The 23,359-nt window shown below is 44.3% G+C and overlaps 1 protein-coding gene across 2 annotated transcripts in view; it reads right to left on the bottom strand.

The window, feature by feature from the left end:
• AACS (acetoacetyl-CoA synthetase) overlaps positions 1-23,359 on the bottom strand; it is a 161,661-nt gene that overhangs the window by 75,357 nt on the left and 62,945 nt on the right. For both annotated transcript variants that reach the window (XM_068243805.1, XM_068243814.1), the window contains 2 exons: positions 4,853-4,967; positions 1,992-2,073 (listed from right to left, as the gene is read on the bottom strand). In XM_068243805.1, coding sequence (XP_068099906.1) covers positions 1,992-2,073; positions 4,853-4,967 — 197 coding nt within the window. The remainder of the gene's footprint in view (positions 1-1,991; positions 2,074-4,852; positions 4,968-23,359) is intronic.

Raw genomic sequence — 23,359 nt, forward strand, 5'->3', positions numbered from 1 at the left:
AGGCACACATTTGGATTAAAGCTATATATATATCAACTAAACATACTATGTGACTGCAATGTCTTTAATGGTCATCTTAAGGCTTTCAATTAGAAGTTAATCTGATTCCTGTTCACCGTCTTATCCATCTGTTAGCGTTTGTCTTCCACAGACATGTAAACAGCTGACGCTTTTGGGTTTTCATTCATGCACACAATGTGCAGTAGGCAGTAATGTTTACTCCAGAAATAGTCCATGTCACAAAAATACATGCTTAAAAAAAAAAATAAAGATCAACAAAATATGGTGTAGATGTGCAAATGAAGCCGCAATGTGTTGTAATAAAGTGCCCTGTCTCCTTCTATAAGCGTATGGAACTGTAACGTCATTATATTTAAGTACTTCCCTTTCACTGTAACCAAGTGAGACAAATGCATCCATTTGTTATTAATTCCTTGCTGGCTCAGTCATGCTGCTTTCAGACCACGGGAAATTAAATGAACGCACACTAGAACACATTTCAAAGCAACACAGAGGAATACAGTGGTTACTGTGACCGGTACCAATTAAGTGCCTGAAATTTTGAACCTGCACTGGTATAATGCCAACTGGAACCTGAAGTGTCTCAGGACAGAACATATACTATGCTTTGCTGACATTTTTCTATTACAGAAGCTACGTCAACCCTCTTGTTTACCAATCAGACCTGACAAGTGCCAATGCTCTGGAGAGAGCTGGATGTGGCCGGATCAGAAAGGGATTCCGCATTAATGTACTCGTGCTTCTCACTGAAACACTGTGCAGCTGCACTACCCCAAAATACATTGGGACAAGAATTTAAGGACACCACAAATGCTACTTGCTTGTCTGTTGTATTGATCCTCTCACCTTCTACCCTTATTGCCTTAGCGGAGTCTCCCATTTTTAAAGCATGTGATAGTAAATTTGCATCAACCAGCAACAAACAACATTTTATGCACTGAACATTTATAGTTATCGCAATAAACATAATTAAAACATCTGGCTGGTTTAGTCATATAGCACAATTTCCATTTTTATTGGACAGACAGCTGTCTAAACATCTCTGCCCGCCCATTATAACTCTCATAAGATAGTCAGGAAGAAGCATAGGCGTAACTACATTGGGCCAGGTCTCTCCCTCCCCTTGTGATCTTTTGACCCCCCCCCCCTCAAAACCTCCATCACAAGGGAGGGTGGGGGGTGGAGGCCCAAAGCTGTGAGGGGGCACCTGTACATGTAAACGTGGATCGCCAACAAAGCATTGCCTGCTCCCAGGAGCGATACAGGTCCTCTTCACGTTTGGTTTGGCTTGCAAGCGCCCTGCAGCCAGACAATCACAATGCAGTCCCATATCATGTGACAGAAGCTGCATGGCGATTGGCTGGCTTCCAAACTGAACAGGAAGTGAAGAGGACCTGCATGGGCAGAGCTGGCGGGTGGCCCAGCATAGTGGCATCGGTGCGTTATACCTTATTTGCTCCCAGCACCTATACAGGCTGTATAGTTGCTGGGAGCAAACAAGGTATAACGCACCGATGCCACTATGCTGGCCCCCCCCCCGCCTCCCTCAATTGCAGGGGTCATGTAGCTATTGTTACACCCCTGGGAAGAAGCTAGAACTAGACAGCAGCCAGTCTATCTGCAGAGTGTTATCTCCCTGGTCCTGCCTAAAATGTAAAAAAAAAAAAAAAAAAAAAGTATTCAACAATTTCCACTCCTCCCAAATGTCTTTACAAAAAGTATTTTTTTTTTTATAACATGAAAGGCAATGAGAAGCTTTTATAAGCGCATTGAAAAAGGGTGACAGAAGGATGAAATGTTCTATTATACAATGAGCAAGGAGAACTGTAGCTACAGTGTTTGCCACAAGCAGTAATCATTGTCAGCTCTATGCTTATGAATAGGGACCCCACACACAGCAGATACTTCTGTATTACAAGAAACGCAGAAGGGAGAGAGCGAATTCCCCAAAGAGGAATAAGAACACCAACCTGTTGGGAATCTTGGAGATATCTATTTTCTCTTTGGCATTGATGTAAGGGATCACCACCACCTTCTTCAAGTCTGGCAATCCTGAGAAAATGACATGTGGGACATGCAGGTTTAGATGGTGACATGAAGACATCAAATACAAACTAAGCAAAAATACACAGACATCTGGAAGAAGAAAATCACTTACGTATATTTGATACACATATAAAAAGGTTTTTCTATCTATTCTCAGTAAGAACTCCATTTCTTCCTTGCACAATGAATATATTGACTAGACAGCCTTCTTCACCTGCCATGTTACCTTAGTACTAGTATGAGGTTTCATGAGAAGAATAAGTGTGGTGTTTTATGGAGACTGACAGATTCAAGAGCTGTCATCCGACATTTCAGCAGGGCCTTAGTAGGCTACTCTAGAGAAGCTATGTGGTGTTATGTATGTATGACAAGTTGGGTGACACTTGTGTCACTGAGTAGTATTGGGACTTGGCACTATGTACTGATTGTCTGTGTATGAGCACATTATAATTTCACACAAGAAGGTCAGCATCTCAGCCGTATGTATTCAGCTGACAAAGTTTAAAACTATTGCATCTACTTGCAATATACACTTTGTAAGAACCTGAGAGGTTCTTGCCAGGTATTGCCCGTATTCTAAATGAACCATTGTTTCCTGAAAAGACTGAGATGCAAAGGTCTGTTTTAATATATATTTAGAGTATAGAGTATATCTGAAGGAGAACAGTGAACAGCTTGCTCAGTGAGTAAGGTCAAAATGCATCGTTATCTAGCATATGTGCAGACTGACCGTCTCAGCTTAGAGTTGTGAATTCTAAACAATGGCCTGGTGTTCCTAAACATGTATTTCTATGTATTGAGTACAGGTCATAAAATGTTCCTAATATGGACCGAGGTTTTACGCTTGCGCAGAACCATCTGTCAATCACAGAGTTATATAAGCCAATAGCACGTGTTTAATAGGGGTGACACCTGGAACCCACCCATATCCCACCTTCGGGGGCGTGTGGTTAGTTAACACTTGTGGATCTGGAGGTTTTTCCATATATAAGGTTGATCCCTAAATGTCTGTGGTAGCGCGCTCATATTAATCTCAGCTTTGCTCAATATCCGTATTGTTACATGCTGATGTTTGCTTTGCTTCGTGTGTTTTGGATTAATGGAATGCCATTTTCAAGATAAGTTTTGTAACCAAGATTGCACCAAGTATCCCGGTTGGATACAATACAAACTCTTAACTGCTCTGGCGTTCCAATTCTGTGGAAATCTGCTAACGGTTGTATACTTTCCGAAGGTGATAAGGATTTCTAAAACTTGAGGGGCAACCTGAGCAAAGCTTGGATCCAGCACAACAGATAGCTGTATTCCTGGAAAGCTCTATAATTGTGGTTCTTCAACTATTCACCATTTACCCGCCCTAGCGCCCACTCAAAGCTGACTCATAACCAGGGCCTTGGAGTTGGTACAAAAATCATCCTACTCTGACTCCTCAGTTTATGAAACCACCAACTCCAGGTACCAAAAAACTGCTCAGACTCCGACTCCACAACCCTGCCCACAAGAGACCCTCTGTACTTTGAGTAGTAGTCACAGTGGTTCTTATTCAGGACGTGTCATACTAGGATACTAGGCACAGCTCACCATTTTATCTACTGAAATGTGGTTCTGGAGTTGAGAAATTTTGGGAAGCTCATGGGATGAAGTGGCTCTTCTTATTATCCATCAGTTTAGGAATCCAAAACATACCAATGAAATGCTGGCTATTGACATTCTTTGCACAAGAGAAAAATGTAAGACATTCATAAGCATTTAAATGCACAACTTAACCCATAATTGAGGCAAGTTTTATAGGTGTGCTTACCTGCAGCTGTACACCTGTCCATACAGAGGCAAGACTCTAGAAGCTTGCTGCTTCTGGTTTACAAAGTAGGGTCTTGAGATCACACTTCCTGTGAACGTCAAGTCTACAGCAGGCTATGTCTGCATGGTGACTGACGCAAGCTCCCATCTCTGACATAAAACAGAATATGTATCATGTGGGTGGTGAACTATACAAACTAAAGAGGTCTTAATTTCTGAAGACTGTCCTGCTGTAAAATGATCACAATGCAGAGATGGCAGCAGTGGAAGCACTTTGCTGGGAGCATAGCAGACCCATGCATTAAGATTCTGCCTGGCGAAGCAGGGGTCAACCTCCCTTCGCTTCCATTAGAATGCGGTGCATCATATGAGAGTCAGGCTGCTGCTGAGCTGGTCAGGGAAAGCTCTCATTGAAGCAGTCTGCTGTGCTTCTGGTGAAGGGCTTTTACTACTGACATCTCTGCATTATGACAACAAAACCACAGAAACAGATTCCTTAGCATGTAAGACCTAGAAGTGTGCGCGTGATTGTGCATGTAAATCAGGTTGCCCAAAACAACTGTTGATGATAGTCTTGAGCACCATTTCAAATGGGGTACAGGTGCCCCCTGAATATTTGCTGGCTGATTGTTGGTGATCAGGGATATTGTTGCAACGTTCCTGTTACAGCTCACTCTAGCTTGTTATCCCCCCATTATCTATACAGCATAAGATGAAACTTGGTCACAATGGTGGAAGAAGGTGAGGAGCTCAGAAGTGGTGCAGGCTGCCTACCACATAGGTGGGATGAAGAACAAGGATATACAGAGCAGACGGATCAGCTTATTTTACTGGTCTTACCAGGTAGCAGTGCCAGTCGGCCTGAGCCTCTGATGTTATCATTGTGATCAGGCACAGCAAGTACTGGTTGTAGTGTCTTGATGATGGCTCTTTTTATTATAGTACACAGTATTATACAGAAATATGGATGACAAGAGCACTGTACCTTTCACTACACTGTGCAGTTTATCCAGATGAATATGTTCCTTCCCATTATAAACCACTGCTTCCACAGAGAAGATCAGTTTAGGCTGGATTTGGGAAAATCTGTCTAGGACGCCCTAGAGACAAATAAGAGTAATAAAAAACACATGAATAAAAATAGTGACTTATGCAACAAGACATGACCTTTGTTTTGTTTTTTTTCCTTTCTTTAAAGAACATCCGAGGTGAAAATAAGCGGATGAGAAAAACAATTGCATCTATCCTCCTCCTAAAAATGACTTTTTTTTTTTTAGATATCCCCAATTTTTTTTTATATTTTAATCTAGTTTTTAAGTTTTTACCGCTTCACTGTCTCTGCTCAATAACACCTTCATTCTATGAATCCTCAAATCTATGAACTATTGACCCTTTTTATCTTTATTGCTCTCAGAAACCATTTACTAACAGGAAGGAGGAGGAGGAAGAACAAGGCCTACCTTGCCTACTGTGAAGCATGGCGGGGGGTCAATCATGGTTTGGGGCAGTTTTGCTTCTGCAGGTACAGGGAAGCTTTAGCGTGTGCAAGGTACCATGAATTCTCTTCAGTACCAGGAGATATTGGATGAAAATGTGATGTAGTCCGTCACAAACCTGAGGCTTGGGAGACGCTGGACCTTTCAACAGGACAATGATCCCAAGCATACCTCCAAGTCCACTAGAGCATGGTTGCAGATTAAAGGCTGCAACATTTTGGAGTGGCCATCGCAGTCCCCAGACTTAAATCTGATTGATAACCTCTGGTGGGACTTAAGGTAGCCATACACTGGTCGATTTGCCATCAGATTCGACCAACAGATAGATCCCTCTCTGATCGAATCTGATCAGAGAGGGATCGTATAGCTACCTTTACTGCAAACAAATTGTGAACCGATTTCAGCCTGAAACCGTTCACAATCTGTTGTGGTGGTGGTGGTGCTGCTGCTGCCGCTCCCCCGCCGCATACATTACCTGCTCCGCCGGCGCGACTGCCCCTGGTCACCGCTGCTCCGTCTCCACTCTGGTCTCCAGGTCCGGCAGGCTTTACTTCTTCCTGCCCGGCAGGAAGTTTAAACAGTAGAGCGCCCTCTACTGTTTAAACTTCCTGCCGGGCTAGAAGAAGTGAAGCATGCTGGACCCGGAGACCAGACCAGCGTGGAGACGGAGCAGCGGTGACCGGGGGCAGTCGTGCCGGCGGAGCAGGTAATGTATGCAGGCTCTATTGCGTCGGTCGTCGGGTACTCGAACGCCGCTAGCGACACGCTCCCTACCCGCGGGCGATCGACAGTAATTTCCCGCACGGAGCGATCGGACGAAATGGATCGAAATTCGGCGTGTTGCAGGAATGATGTGACAGCAGATTCGATCCCAGTGATCGAATCTGCTGTCGATCTGGTGGGAATCTGCCTAGTGTATGGCCAGCTTTAAAGAAAGCAGTTGCAGCACGCAAGCCTAAGAATGTGACTGAACTGGAGGCTTTTGCCCATGAAGAATGGGCTAAGATACCCATAGATCGCTGCAAGACACTTGTGTCAAGCTATGCTTCACGTTTAAAAACTGGTATAACTGGAAAAGGATGTTGTACTAAGCAGCAGATTGACCTAGATCTTTCATCCCGTCAGATAGATCAAATCGATCAAAATTGGTCGCAAATCGATCGAATGGGGAATATAAAAGAATCGACTTCTGATCGATTCTATAGAATCGATCAATGGCGGAAATCGACTAGTGTATGGGCCCCTTTAAGGTGCATACACACGTCAGATTTTTGCAAACGACGGGTCGTTTGGACGTCAAATCGGACGTGTGTACGGTCAGTCGTTCACCTAATAAGACTGGATCTGGATCCAGTCTTATCAGGTGAACCACCGACCTGTCGTTTGCAAAATAGCTTTGGGCCCCCTTATGGCCCTTTTGGTAAGCTGAAGTGAAGAGAAGACAAAGAAGGTGACAGGTGGGCCCCCTGACACCCACTAGGCCCCAATTACCTGCCTAGGTTACCTAGTGGATGATCCTGCTCTGCTTCCACTAGCCGGATGCTTTCTGCATCCAGCTTTCCATATCGCAGACCGCCACAAGTGTCTTCCGGAAGTCCGGATGCGGCTGTCACTCACTGCTGGTGGGGGATAAGATGCATGCTGCAGAAATACGCACCGTATTGCAATGGCACAACCGCAGTCAATGGAAAATTATTCCATTGGCATGCATTGGTTGTGGAGCCATTGTATAATAAGTGGAAATAGGCCCTTAGATAGAATCGTTTACTGTAAAGCACTTTGCGTGGAAGAGAAAAAAAAAAAAGGCATCAAAACTGCAGACACTAGTAAGGAGATAGGCCTGGTGCACACCAGAGTTTTTCTGAGCGTTTTGAGTTTTTAAATCTGCTGCTAATGTTATCCTATGTGTCTGTGCACACTGGAGGAATGAGGTTTTGTAAAAAAAAACCCATAGCATTACATTGGGAAGAGCTTTTAGAGGTTTAAAAAGCTCTTCCCAATGTAATGCTATGGGGTTTTTTACAAAACATCATTCCTCCAGTGTGCACAGACACATAGGATAACATTAGCAGCAGATTTAAAAACTCAAAACGCTCAGAAAAACTCCTCTGGTGTGCACCAGGCCTTACAGCTGGTTTTAGGCAAAAGTGAGAGAGGAGACAATGGTTGGACACAAGGCTGTGAGGTGTGGCTGACATAATTGGTATGGGGGAGGAGTTTTTATAAACCAGTTAGAGCACTAGAGGATATTGAACAATTTACAGATAGGGGAATAAAGTTTTCCTGCCATCTGTGGCCACTTTCAGCAGGCACTGAGGTTACACAAACTGATTACACCCAGTGATCTGTGTGCAGGTACTAGCTGGCACAACCTAGATGCATGCCTAGATTTGTGAAAAGTCAGAGGAACAACTGCTGAACAGAGGTAGGCCACGGCTGAACCACCCCAGTAGAGGATAATTAAGAAACATCCAGATATTGTAGTTGCTAGATTTAACTTGTAGTTCAGACTCAGTAGTGTCCTCTCCATTTGCCTTTTGCACATCAGACAGCAGACCTACAGACGTCAAGGCTACAATCTGCAATGCTCAGACATTGAGGAATTAGTGAAGAGGTCAGATCGTTGGAAGAACTGCATGCTATATACAGTGGGATGCAAAAGTTTGGGCAACCTTGTTAATCGTCATGATTTCACTGTATAAATTGTTGGTTGTTACGATAAAAAATGTCGGTTCCGGCGCCCGGATGGTGGCAGGCTGAAAGAGGAGCTCCGCGTACCGATCCCCCTCCGCTAGGCTGCACAGCAGAAAAAGCACCCCCTGCACAGCCACAACATAGAGGGAGGACACCGGAGCACTCAGGCACGGAAACCGCCGCTTATGGATCGCTATTTGCTACGATCCGTCCCGCGCAAAGGAAAGGCCGACACGGAGCACACCAAGATGGCCGCCGCGGCCTCTCCACAGCACATGGAACAGTCTCAGCCCCCACAGGGAGAGGACACTTCTCAGCGGGCGGCAGATTGGGGGTCGGAAGACGAATTCTCCACACAGCAATCAGGTGAGGGGGATAAACTGGCCATAGACTATAAACTATTGGCAACGGAGGTGGCCAGACAGTTAGCCCCAGAGCTGCAGGCCACGCTGCAGGCAACTCTGGATAAGTCCATCCAGGCCATTAATAGCAATCTCCAGGCACATGCCCAGAGGCTGACACATGCTGAATTTAGGATCCAATCCTTAGAAGATGAAGTGGCTAAAGAAAGCACAGATCATAAGAAACTGCTTGAGGAGAATAAGGCTATTAAAGACAAGTTACAGGACTTGGAAAACAGGTCACGGAGAAATAATATCAGAGTGGTGGGGGTCCCTGAAAATATAGCAGCTCCAGCTCTCCGAGAACTATGTATGACAACAATTCCCAAAATGCTGGGGTTCAAAAGGCCCATGAAAGTAGAACGAGCCCATAGGGTCGGGCCACCCCGCTCTGACCAGGACACAAAGCCCCCCAGACTGGTGCTCGCTTGCTATCTAGACTTTGCTGAAAAAGCAGACCTGTTAAGAGCCTACAGGGACCTGGGACATCCGCTGGAATACCAAGGCCGAAAAGTATTCTTGTTTAATGATTACTTGGTGGAAGTGTCTAAAAAACGTCAGCTATTCAAGTCTGCATGTGAAATGTGTATAGGCATGAATTGGAAATTCGCTTTACAATATCCAGCAACAATGAGGATCACGGACGACAAAGACAAGGATCATATATTTACAGCCGCTAATGAAGCTCTATCCTTTTTACGTTCAGTGTCTGAAAATGCCACAAATGATTAACTTTCTTTCTATTAACCTTCAAGCTTGAGGGACTGCCAGCAGGGGGTGCTGTTGTATAACTAGAGAAAGGTTTGTGCCAGAATGACATAGTACATGTTATTTTCTATCAATGATAGCATTCTGGTATACTATGGTATTAAAGTTTGAGTTAATGCTCTAGAAAAATGTCATAAAAGAAGCCTGAGATTAGTGAGAGGGGGACCGGTTTTGGAGTTGGAGGAAGGTCATCCGGGAAAAAAGTGAAGTCACATTATGTGGGGTTATAGATGTTGGATAATAATTTTTGTTCGGTTTTTAAGTTGGGGAATTCACAAGGGGGGGAAAGGGGAGGGAAGGGTCCTGGCTAAGCCACTCCAGATCAGACGGGTCAAATTGTCAGTGGACGCTTGGTGGTCATTAGATCCAACATTTTCGTGGAAATGGCATTACGAATAACAACATGGAATGTTAAGGGACTTCGGTCCCCGGGTAAGCGATCTATTATCTTAAGACATCTGAAGAAGGTAAAAACCGATATTGCACTGCTACAGGAATGCCATCTAACAAGAGACCAATTTAATTATATGCGTAAATCCTGGGTGGGACAAGTATATGGTTCACCAGCTCAGGGGAAAAAGGCGGGGGTACTTATATTAATACACAAACAAATACAGGGTCAGGTAATTGAAGAACAATGTGATAAAGAAGGGAGGTGGGTAAGGATTAAACTTCGTTTAGCGGGTGAGGAGGTGTCGATCATGAGTGTCTACGGGCCTAATGTTGAGGATAAGTCCTTTTTAGCAGATCTTTTGACTAATACCCTTTCTACAGACACGTGCAAAATTATTCAAGGGGGAGACTTTAATGCCATGGCCAACTTGGGGGAAGATAGGTCCAAAAGAAGGACAGCCAGCTCTCAAACCACAGCTAAATCTGTCCTATTCCAGGATTATATCCAAACGGCTAGCCTATGCGACGGATGGAGGTCATTACACCCAGATGGTGAGGAGTTTACTTTTTATTCACCCCCCCATGACATATGGTCAAGGTTAGACTACTTTTTACTATCCCAACGGGCCATGTCCCAGGCTCTAACCATTGATATCTTAGACCTAGTAATTTCCGACCATGCTCCAGTACAACTGACCTTCTCCCCTACGGTACCTAAGGGAACTGACATATTATGGCGGTTCCCGTCCTATTTGTATGAGGATGAAGGATTCGCACAACTGCTACAGCAATGGTGGTGGGAGTATAAGGAAGATAATCAGGCACATATAAAAGACATCTTCTTATTCTGGGAGGCAGCTAAACCCACATTAAGGGGAAGAATTATTAGCTATGTAGCGGCCAAACGTAAAGCAGCACATAACCAGTACACGAAATCAATAGAATCGCTACGGGCGGCCCATAAGAAATTCCTAGATAACCCCTCTCCTGAGACAAGACTAGAATGGCAAAGAGTTAAAAGAGACACGGAAATAAATCTAAAGACACGGGACATGTACCTAAAATCCTATAAAGATCTATATTTTTACAAATTTGGTAATAAAATAGGTACATTACTTTCACGCATGTCAAAACCCCCTTTTAACGCCACAGCAATCACTTCCCTCCAATCGCCCCTAGGTCAGGTAGAACATAACCCGAAAAGCATTAACACCATATTCCAAGAGTTTTATAAAAAAATTATACGCTGATACTACCACTAAAGGGACTAGGGACGAAGTGCAGAGTTGGCTGGACAGAGTGTCTCTCCCCTCTCTTTCAGAGGAAGACCTTTTGGAACTAAACTCCCCTATAACCGAAAATGAAGTCCAAAGCACGATCAAGAATCTTGCTAATGGTAAGGCGCCAGGTCCAGACGGACTATCCTCGGAATTTTTCAAACTGTTACGCCAGGACCTGGTGCCATATCTGACGACTCTTTTTAATACAGTTCTGAGGGAGGGTAGGTACCCCACGTCGGCAAACACGGCTTATATTAAACTTCTCCCCAAAGCTGGCAAGGATTCCCTACTACCAGGATCATATCGGCCGATATCCCTAATTAATCAGGATATAAAAATATTATCAAAAATAATGGCAGACCGATTGGCCAACCTTCTTCCTAAACTTGTTAGCCCAAACCAAGTGGGATTTGTCAGAAATCGGTCAGCAGTGGCCAATGTTAGGAAACTACTCCTGGTTCAGGATTATGCTAAGGCCTATCCCGAAACATGCAAAAATTATGCCATTTTAATGATCGACGCGGAAAAGGCCTTCGATAATGTATCCTGGGAGTGGCTCGAGGGCGGGCTGGATAAAATGAAAATTACTGGCTCGATACGAAATTTAATAAAAGCTATGCATATAAATCCCAATGCCCGTATTTATACCCCAGGTTTCTTGTCTGATCCTTTTACGCTGGAGAAAGGCACGAGACAGGGGTGCCCCTTGTCACCTCTGCTCTTTAAATCTAGCCTTGGAGCCTATGACCCGATTTCTTGAGGCAAACATGGCGGGAATCACTATCGGGGGACATAAGGTGTCTCAAGCCATGTTTGCCGACGATATTCTGCTATTCCTACAGGATCCTAGGATACAATTAGAACAGGTACTCAGGAAAATCGAGGAAATAGGCAAACTAAGTGGCTTCAAAGTCAATGTATCTAAATGCAAACTAATGTACTTGTCAAAGTCAGCCCCGAAGATAAATATGACACACCTCCCAGTGAAGATATGCTCACAAGTAACTTATTTAGGAATCAAATTTCCTAGAGACCCATCTCTTATGTACTCAAAAAATTATTACCCCCTGATACTGGATATTAAGCGCCAACTAGCTAATTGGGAAAACCTGCCCATTAATTTGATGGGACGGGCTTCATTAATCAAATCGGTGTCTTTTGGCAGATTGCTTTACCCTCTACAGACAATACCATTGCTGATGAGGCATTCAGATGTCAAAGATTTATACAGTGCATTTACACGCTTCCTGTGGAAGAAAGGGAAGGCAAGAATAGCTCTCTCCAAGCTACAACTCCCTAAAATTTGGGGGGGCCTAGCTATACCTGATATAAGAAGATACAATATAGCTTGTCTAACCCGCCATGTAAGGGATTGGATTAATGGCTCGAGCATTTACTCAAATTATGACCTAGAGTCCTCATATGCCGAACCATGGTCCCTCTCTGGTTTGCTACATACATCATATAAGCATTTACCACCAAAATTTAGAAGTAGCAAAATCTTGAATGATACTATAGTGACTTGGAGGGAGCTGTGCAAAATATTTAACATGCCTTACTTGGTCTCTAAATATATGCCCCTACGAGGCTTGCCGGAGTTCCCGGCAAGTCTTGCCCATGGAGGTTTTTATGAATGGCAGGACAAAGGAATTCACCGGTTGGGGCAATTATTAGATCTGAATGCAGGCAAATTACTATCCTTTATAGGTATCAGGTCAAAATATGGCATTCCGCGCCACCATTTTCTTTATTATGGCCAATTGAGATCATTTCTAGAAAGCAAGGGAAACCAATTTAAAAAAACAACCACATTAAATAAATTGGATGAATTCCTAGCCCCGCATATTCCTAAAATATCACTGTCTGCGATCCAGACGGACCTCCAGCAACTAACAGTTGCCAAAAAAGCAGCAAACAATCTAGCCAGCTGGTCTAAGCATATACCAAGCGATGACCTTCCACAAAAAATTCTTGAGGGATATGGGGTGATCCATAAATTGATAGTGGGGGAAAACTGGCGAGAGTCCCATTTAAAATTTATCCATAAGGCGAAGTATGCCTTCAATATTAAATATAAAAATCCACCAGCGTATTACACAGCTAAATGTCCTAAGTGTAATCAAGCGGATGCAGATTTATACCATTGTGTGTGGAGCTGTCCAATTGTGGTAGATTTTTGGAAAAAAGTGACGCAATATACTAAACAAATGTGTAAAATCCAATTGGAACTGAGCCCTCTGTTAATGTTGTTTAACTTTGAAGAATCACACACAGAGTCAGAAGGCAATCCACAGGCCATCACTAAAGTCTTGAGTAAACTAGCTCATCTGATCCTAATCACAGCTCGAAAGGTGATCTTCAACAAGTGGATCTATACAAGTCCTCCCACATTGTGGGATGTTAAAGAGGAACTCATGCACCTCCACCAATTGGATAAAATGGACACATTAAACCACAAGGACAAGAAAACAAAGACATTCTTTAAAAAATGGAAACTCTTTATTGAAAGGATTTACACACAACAGGAAATAAGAGACTTGATGGAACACTTCAAGTACACAAAATGGTACCTGACAGAACATTTGCTGGGCACGCTTGGAAAACTAGACATTTCCTAAGGTCTTTTTGAAGTGTATGGTCTGGAGTGACAGGGAAGGGTGGAGGGAGGGGGGAGGGAGAAATGGGGGGGGGGGGGGTGAGGAGAGAAAGGACGTTCCAAATAACTGCTCCACCACGGCACTACAGGGGGAATTTCCCATTGGATCTTTTATGCTTATATAATTTGGTTTGTAAAAGTTACTTCCTGTATGCTAAAATCGTTAAGCTCAATGCCTCATGGAGGGAATGAAACGTTGCTAATGTTAATTGTGAAAAGTTTAATAAAGTTTTGTTAAAAAAAAAAAAATGTCAGTTAAGTATACCATACTAGCGGACCTAAGCCCGTTTAAAATTGGCTCTAGGTCTGTGTGTTTCGCCATGTGCCCGGTACCCGCCACGCACGCACCTGCCACACACCGGGCCGCCCGTCGCACACCTGGCTGCCCGCTCACATGCCGCCCACTCGTCTCCCTGGCCCCGTCCCCCTGTCTCTGTGAGGCTGGGTCCGTGCTGCGCACATGCGCAGTAGCAGAAAGCATGGACAAAGCTACACAGGGACAGCGTGACGCAGGGACACAGGGGTTTTATTATAGAGGATAGGAGACACACAGTGATATTTGAGAAGTGAAATGAAGTTTATTGGATTTACAGAAAGTGTGCAATAATGGTTTAAACTAAATTAGGCAGGTGCATACATTTGGGCACCACAAAAAAAGAAATGAAATCAATATTTAGTGGATCCTCCTTTTGCAGAAATTACAGCCTCTAAACACTTCCTGTAAGTTCCAATGAGAGTCTGGATTCAGGTTGAAGTTATTTTGGACCATTCCTCTTTACAAAACATCTCTAGCTCATTCAAGTTTGATGGCTTCCGAGCATGGACAGCTCCCTTTAACTCACACCACAGATTTTCTATTATACTCACGTCTGGGGACTGAGATGGCCATTCCAGAACATTGTACTTGTTCCTCTGCATAAATGCCTTAGTGGATTTTTAGCAGTATTTAGGGCTGTTGTCTTGTTGAAAGATCCAGCCCCGGCGCAGCTTCAGCTTTGTCACAGATTACTGACTGAATCCATGCGTCCCTCAACTCTGACAAGATTCCCAGTCCTTGCACTGGCCACACAGCTCCACAGGATGATGGAACCACGAACATATTTTACTGTAGGTAGCAGGTGTTTTTCTTGGAATTCTGTGCTGTTTTCCTCCATGCATAACATCCCTTGTTATGCCCAAATAACTCAATTTTAGTTTCATCAGTCCACAGCACTTTATTCCAAAATGAAGCTGGCTTGTCCAAATGTACTCTTGCATACAGCATCTCCTTGTGTAAAGTGCGCCGAATGGTTTAACAATGCACAGTGACTCCATCTGCAGCAAGATGATGTTGTAGGTCTTTGGTGCTGGTCTGTGTGTTGACTCTGACTGCTCTAACCATTCATCGCTTCTGTCCATCAGAGATTTTTCTTGGAAAAATGACAAGTGCCTAAATTTATGCGCCTGTCTAATTTTATTTAAACAATTATTCCGCACTTTCTGTAAATCCAATAAACTTCATTTCCCTTCTCAAATATATCTGTGTGTGCCTCCTATATGATATATTTAACTGACATTTTTTATCGTAACAACCAACGATTTATACAGGAAAATCATGACGATTAACAAGGTTGCCCAAACTTTTGCATCCCACTGTATCTATATAGAGCTAAAGTAGAAGTATGGCTGTCTGCATCTCCTGCTACAGAAAACAAAAAAATTACCAACCAGAGTTCTACTTTAGCACATTCCAAAGCAACATAATATAGGATATGAAAAGAAAAGATTAAACAGAATATATTATTCAACTGTCACACAGATAATCTGTAAACATCAAAGTTCTTATTTCCCAGCAAGATGCATTAGTTCCATCAAAAAAACACTACATTCTGTGCCTGCCTACAAATAGCATGATATGCAGCTGCAGGAGCAGTGTGGTTTTGTGAGTGTTCCGCAGGCATCTTAACCAAAAGACAAAAACACAGAACAAAATTCCATCTAGAAACCTTGGCTATGTAAATTTAGGGTTGCCAGGTGTCCGGTTTTACACCGGACAGTCCGGTTTTTGTGCGCTGTGTCCAGTGTAAAAAAACATGCTAAACCGGACAATTAAGTTGTCCGGTTTTAGAGCCCCCCCGCAGCGCAGGAGGAGAACAGCGCAGCAGAGAGAGCTGGGAGCAGCGGTGGAGAAGGGGGGCAATCTCCCCCCCCCCTTCCCTCACCTTAGGGTGCTCTCTCTCCCCCGCTGTCTCCTCCAATATGATGTGCAGGGCTGGCGAGTGGCTGCAGGCGGAACTTACCTCTGTGTCGCTCCAGCGCCGGAAGTTCGGGTCCCGCAGCCGCTGAGAATCTCATTCATGAGCCGGACAACACTATCAGTCTGAATAGTGTTGTCCGGCTCATGAATGATTCGGATCTTTGATCCGGATCTTTTTTGAGTCGAAACTCAGCGGCTGCGGGACCCGAACTTCCGGCGCCTGCGACACAGAGGTAAGTTCCGCCCGCAGCCACCCGCCAGCCTGCACATCAATATTGGAGGAGACAGCGGGGGAGAGAGACAGCACCCTAAGGTGAGGGAAGAAGGGGGGGGGAGATTGCCCCCCTTCCCCCCGCCCCTGGCTACCTATTCTGGGCACATATAGCCCCTGGCTACCTATTCCGGGCACATATACCCCCTGGCTACCTATTCTGGGCACATATAGCCCCTGGCTACCTATTCCGGGCACATATACCCCCTGGCTACCTATTCTGGGCACATATAGCCCCTGGCTACCTATTCTGGGCACATATAGCCCCTGGCTACCTATTCTGGGCACATATAGCCCCTGGCTACCTATTCCGGGCACATATACCCCCTGGCTACCTATTCCGGGCACATATACCCCCTGGCTACCTATTCCGGGCACATATACCCCCTGGCTACCTATTCCGGGCACATATACCCCCTGGCTACCTATTCCGGGCACATATAGCCCGCATTTACTGGTGAAAAGCTGTCTCTTATGTGCATTTACTGGTGAAAAGCTGTGTCTTATTATGTGCATTTACTGGGGAAAAGCTGTCTCTTATTATGTGCATTTACTGGTGAAAAGCTGTCTCTTATGTGCAGTTACTGGTGAAAAACTGTCTCTTATGTGCACTGGACCAGTACTACTGGTGAGGACAGTTAGTGACATGGCTATGTACTCTGTAATGTGCTGCAGAAGATGTCAGTGCGATATAAATACTATACATTTTTTTTTTAAAAAGCCCATTGCTTAGCCCCACTCTACATAAAAGTGCGCTTCTGACTCCGCCCCTAACTCCACCCCCTGTCCTGTTTTCTCCATCAGCCGACCTGGCAACCCTATATGTAATCCAGATTAATTAATGGTTAATAGCAGAACTGGATTTCCTGTATTTTTAGTACAAAGCTAGAGGCTGCAGCAGAAAGAGCTATATTAGATTTGACCTAGCTGAGTTCTAATTTAACATCAAGAGGGCCACTGTGGCAAGGGGCAAAAAATAGCACCACCACTTGTTTTTGCTAAATGGCTTCCTGTGTTGCCTACAAGCTCATTAATCACCCAGAAACGGTCAGGAAACACAAGCAATCAGAGACTGTAGTCCTGCCTAGATTAGGTAATTCTGTGCTGAACTATGGCAAATACCTTGATGACCACACACTTTAGTTATCATCCAGGCATACTAGTAAGGCCACACAGTTTGTATTAAACTCCATTAACCACTTCTGGACCATAGGCTCCTCCCCTTCTCATGCTCAGACTATTTTTTTTACAATTCAGGCCACTGCAGCTCTTTAACAGTTCGTTGCAGGGCCATACAACTTAGCACTGCATCTGCCCCACTTTTCTGCCCACCAACAGAGATTTCTGTTGGTGGGCTCTGATCGCTGCTGCTATCAGTATTTATCAATTTTTTTATTTATTTTTTTATTAATAGCGATTATTTTTTTCATCCTCCCCGACAGCCAATCAGCAGGATTGTCTCTCATAGGCATCAGTCTATGAGAGCGCTCCTTTTTGTTTGCCCTCCAGGGGACAGCCAAGTGACAGGGCTGTCCCCAGTACAGCGCTGTACAACAAAAAGAAACGGCCGTTTGTTCTTTTCGGTCTGCTAGCGGCGATTGCCACTGGCAGTCACTCAAGCGGGGATGCGCGTGCATCGGCGCGCACAATCCCCTCTAATCTCCTCCCCCAGGACTTGATACCGATCACCGTTAGGCGGTACTGGGGGAGCAACCTTCCCGATGCCTATCAGCATTAGGCAGTTGGGAAAGGGGTTAATGACATTGCTTAGTTTTTCTCCTGTGCACAGACCACTTTTGTTCTGATGTTTCTGGTTTACTGCACACAAAATTAAGACTTAACTTCACCAAAAATTAAATACTATATATTGCCTTTGAAAAAACCTCAAGGCATTTCATCTGGTTTCCTCGGGTCCTCACACCTATAACTGTAATTTACACAGAGCAAGGCTGGGTTCCCACTTCAGCAGATGCAAAATGGACACAAGTGCATACGCTAACCGCTCCGTGCATTTTGCATCAGCTGTGTGCTGACCGCTCTGCATCCGCTTGAAGCAATCGCTGTGCACGTGTCCAGTGAGGATTTTCAATGGTCCACCATGAACCAATGGGAATTCTCCGTTGCTGCGGATTCCCACTGGTCTTTTGCAGCCCAATGGCGAGCCCCATGTTTCTGCCAGCCACCAAGCTGTGTAGGGGGACCAAGCGGCGGCGATTGCCGGCTGGATATGTGGGCTGTAGCCTGCTGTGGTCCTGTTGTAGCCTGGGGCAGATGCGCTCCCCACAGGCTATATGGGGGGGGGGGAATAGAACGCACCAGACTTGCCCAGGATTATCACGGACTGCACAGAAGTGAGGTCTGCTTACTGCAATGGATTACAAGGATCCACAGTATGGTCAGTAAAAAAAATGTTTTTATTGAATATTATGTCAGTGTTTAATCCCGCTTTAAGCTTTCAATGGAAGCAGTCATTTTATAAGTTCTGGGCACCAAACATTTGCACTATACAGCACCAAACAGAAGCTATGAGGATGAATCTATTGCTGAGCATACAAGTGTGCTGATTAGTACAGAAGAGAAATCATGAGCTTTACTCCTATTGAGATCTTTTCACGGCGAGATACTGCTTATCTGACCATTTTCATTGCAATCGTCTTGAACTGGCTACAGACAAACCCATTAATTTAGTATCAAGATCTATGCAATTTGAATCTCTCTTCAAACTTCTGCATGTAATGGAAGTGACTAATGTAAACGTTTTTACGTCAGCTGAGTGGCTTGAACATAATACAGTGAAAAGACAGATAAGACAATAGTTAAATTAAATGTGATGATGGCAACAAAGCACAGAATTATTCTCCCAGAAATGAGTCAGAGAACAGCTACTGTGATAGCGCATTACTGTGTAATTTTGCTTGAGCAGATGATTTAGTGCAATGACCCCAAGTCCTGTACAACTGACTGGTCAGCAATGAAGAATTATGGGAAGGGACTGATTTTTAATGAAGTGAGAAGTGCAGAACAAGCGAACATTTACAAAAGAAATGAAAACCTTAAAATATGGTTAACACATTCACGTCCCTGCCTGTAAGTACAAGTCTAATGCAATTCCTAAAGATTTTTTACTGTCAGTACCAGTAATTAGCTTGAGGTTGATGAAGCTCTACTGCTCTCTGGTGGTCACATGCGGGAAGGCAGATGTAGAAAACAACAAAACAGATTTCCTATTCCCGTCTATTTAAATTTTTCTAAGACAGCCCTTAAGCTGATATTTAACAAGTTAAAGTCTCGGTATCATAAATGAGAGACATTTTGTCTGTTTTTCACATTTTATTGTCCACTACCATGTTGCACGGTTTACGCAGAAAGTTAAAGTTATATTGCAGAGAAGGCAACACTGTTGATAATCAAAACACTCATGCAGGAGTATTAGGCCCCTTATACATAGACAAGAAGATTTTCCACTTCTCCCACATTGTTAAGGCATGAATGACCAATGCTCCAATGAGTAAAAAAGAGAGGAGCGCTCTGAAATCTCAGAGCGCTCCTCTCTTTTTTACATATTCCTCTAGTGATTAACATGGGAGCAGCCGAGTGATTGTCGGGTGGCCAGATCGCACCTTGAGGGGCTCACTACCCCAGAACTTTTTACTCAATGCTCCAATGAGGACTGCTTGACCACATGGTGCACTAGGAAGCATGGTTCTGGGCTGCTGCTGCAGAGCTCCACGTGTCAGATGTCCTGGAGATGCATGCTTCAGAAGTAGTAGCATCTTATCTGCATCTCTGCACCTGAGCTAGACCAGACAGGCTGCAAGAGTGGTGAGATCTACACACCTGGGAGATCTACACTTGTCCAGTTGTAGTTCTGTGTAGCACCATGACAGCGACTGTTGTGCCATTCTGGCATGCTCTTGGACATTATTTCCAGCTTTGTCCAAATATCTGCCATTTCTCATTTACAGCGAGTGTGTGGTTTGATAGAGGAGTGCAGGGCTAGTCCTGGAGTCAATTGTTTTTTTTAGATACCAAGCAGTTGGCTCTTGCTATGGTGCATGTGTGTGTGTGTGTGTGTGTGTGTGTGTGTGTGTGTGTGTGTGTGTGTGTGTGTGTGTGTGTGTGTGTGTGTGTGTGTGTGTGTGTGTGTGTGTGTGTGTGTGTGTGTGTGTGTGTGTGTGTGTGTGTGTGTGTGTGTGTGTGTGTGTGTGTGTGTGTGTGTGTGTGTGTGTGTGTGTGTGTGTGTGTGTGTGTGTGTTGGATGACCACTAACAAGTAAAATTTCCACTGGCCCAAAAGTTGGATGCAATGTTAGCAAATGAAAGTCAGTATCTGTCAAACCAAGCAGCAGCTACTGCAGTTGATCATATGCCAATGAGCTGACCAGCAGCCAATAGCTTTCATTTGCCATCACAGCTTCATCTTCTGGGAGGTTAGCATGTTAAAATTTTCATCTCCTGGATGACAACTTATTGGGGATAAGAGTCTTAATAATGAAGACACTACACTGATCTACAAATACTGATAATATAATGATAATACTGATAATATAAGAGCTACAATATGCATACTTCCATTATGGCTGTGTAAAATTACAGAGCTCATTTTTTGAGTTACCTATATTACCAACCACTTTATGGAAACAAAGGATATGACTAGTTTGTCTACCCCAGATTTATTTATTTTTTGGATACAGGAAAAGGATATGTTATTCCTTCACATCACATGTCAAAAACTATCTAGGGCTACTAACATGGTGCTATGAATGCAAAAAAAATCTAAGTAAATCTCAGAAAACTGCGAGGAAATCTATATATCTGTGGCCCAGCTAATTATCTACCTTACTGCTGGACCCTGTGCTGGCCTTTCACACTTATATGCAGGCCACCAACAGGAGAGGATTGAGGATCAAACAGAAGGTTGAGGAAGCTGTGGTTCCAATTGACTTACCTATACCTAATCTAGCACCAGTTGCATACAGTATGGACTTATCAGGGAGGGAAACTGTACCCACTTGTGTCTGAGGAGGAAGTGGCGGCAGAGAGGGATCATTTGCTCGTATGAACACCTCTTGCCGTAGCGCCCCATTCTCCTGACATTTCACAGCCAGAACCCAGGAAACTGCTTCCGAAACTCGCTCATCTCTTGTGATCATTTTGTAAAGACAGGGGCCCTTATTCAATTCACTTTTTCCCCCTAAGTTTTCCCATAGGTGATTTTCACACCATCAATAAAATGCCTTTTAAGCCACCAGCAACAAGTAAATATTATTTTGACAGTACTTTGTGCCTGTTTTTTCATTTGCAGAGTGTCGAAAAGTCACCGTATTTTAAACAGAAGCAAAACTTAATAGAAAAAGTAAATTGGTTTTATTTCACACAAAAACCTGAGTACTCAGATTACTGAACATTTAGATGGTATTTGTAGGTCTGTGTCAGGAGATAAGCTTCAACCTCCTCGGTGGTGTTCCCAAGTGTGGCTCAGGGTTAATCATTTCAAAACCGGTAACCATGAGCCACATTCGGAGAAACAGGCCTGAGTACAGAGTAATTAATAGAGGGGTGAATAACTCACCTCTCCAGGACCTAGCAGATTCAACTGACCTGTTTTCATCCCCTTGTCCTAAGCACTCCGTCTCCATTGCACATGGGAATGGGGGCATCCTTTCCAGCTAACTATACTGGTGGCCCCCTGGCTATATATACTGGGAGTACTGGCACTGTCTAGCTACCTATACTGGGGGTAGGAACTCTTTGGCTACCTATACTGGGAGGGGCTCTCTCTGGCTACCTATACTCGGGGGGAGGGGGCACTCTTTGGCTACCTATACTGGGGGTACTGGGGGTAGGAACTTTCTGGCTACCTATACTCCGGGGGGAGGGGGCACTCTCTGGCTACCTAAACATGGGGGGCACTCTCTGGCTACCTATGCTGGGGTAGGGGGCACTCTCTGGCTACCTATCCTGGGGGGTGGGGGGACACTGGCTACCTACACTCACCTAAAGGCTTATTAGGAACACCTGTTCAATTTCTCAATTAATGCAAATATCTAATCAATCACCACATGGCAGTTGCTTCATTGCATTTAGGGGTGTGGTCCTGGTCAAGACAATCTTCTAAACTCCAAACTGAATGTCAGAATGGGAAAGAAAGGTGGTTTAAGCAATTTTGAGCGTGGCATGGTTGTTGGTGCCAGATGGGCTGGTCTGAGTATTTTACAATCTGCTCAGTTACTGGGATTTTCACGCACAACCATTTCTAGGGTTTACAAAGAGTGGTGTGAAAAGGGAAAAACATCCAGTATGCGGTAGTCCTGTGGGCAAAAAATGCCTTATTGATGCTAGAGGTCAGAAGAGAATGGGCCGACTGATAGAAGAGCAACGTTGACTGAAATAACCGAGGTATGCAGCAAAGCATTTGTGAAGCCACAACACACGCAACCATAAGGCGGATGGGCTACAACAGCAGAAGACCCCACCGGGTACCACTCATCTCCACTACAAATAGGAAAAAGAGGCTACAATTTACACGAGCTCACCAAAATTGGACAGTTGAAGTCTGGAAAAATGTTGCCTGGTCTGATGAGTCTCGATAGAGTCAGAATTTGGTGTAAACAGAATGAGAATATGGATCCATCATGCCTTGTTACCACTGTGCAGGCTGCTGGTGGTGGTGTAATGGTGTGGGGGATGTTTTCTTGGCAAACTTTAGGCCCCTTAGTGCCAACTGAGCATCGTTTAAATGCCTGAGCATGGTTTCTGACCATGTCCATCCCTTCATGACCACCATGTACCCATCCTCTGATGGCTACTTCCAGCAGGATAATGCACCATGTCACACGGCTCGAATCATTTCAAATTGGTTTCTTGAACATGACAATGAGTTCACAGTACTAAAATGGCCCCCACAGTCACCAGATCTCAAACCAATAGAGCATCTTTGGGATGTGATAGAACGGGAGCGTTGTGCCCTGGATGTGCATCCCACAAATCTCCATCAACTGCAAGATGCTATCCTATCAATATGGGCCAACATTTCTAAAGAATGCTTTCAGCACCTTGTTGAATCAATGCCATGTAGAATGAAGGCAGTTCTGAAGGCGAAAGGGGGTCAAACACTGTATTAATATGGTGTTCCTAATAATCCTTTAGGTAAGTGTATACTGGGGGTCCCTCTGGCTTTATATACTGTGCATGGGCAATGTCTAGCTACCTATACTAGGGGAGCACTCTCTGGCTATATATACTGGGGGTGGGCACTGTGTTGCTACCTATACTCGGGGAGTGGGGGGGGGGGACAC

The sequence above is a fragment of the Hyperolius riggenbachi genome, chromosome 1, assembly GCF_040937935.1.
Source record: "Hyperolius riggenbachi isolate aHypRig1 chromosome 1, aHypRig1.pri, whole genome shotgun sequence".
NCBI classification, from domain to species: Eukaryota; Metazoa; Chordata; class Amphibia; order Anura; family Hyperoliidae; genus Hyperolius; species Hyperolius riggenbachi.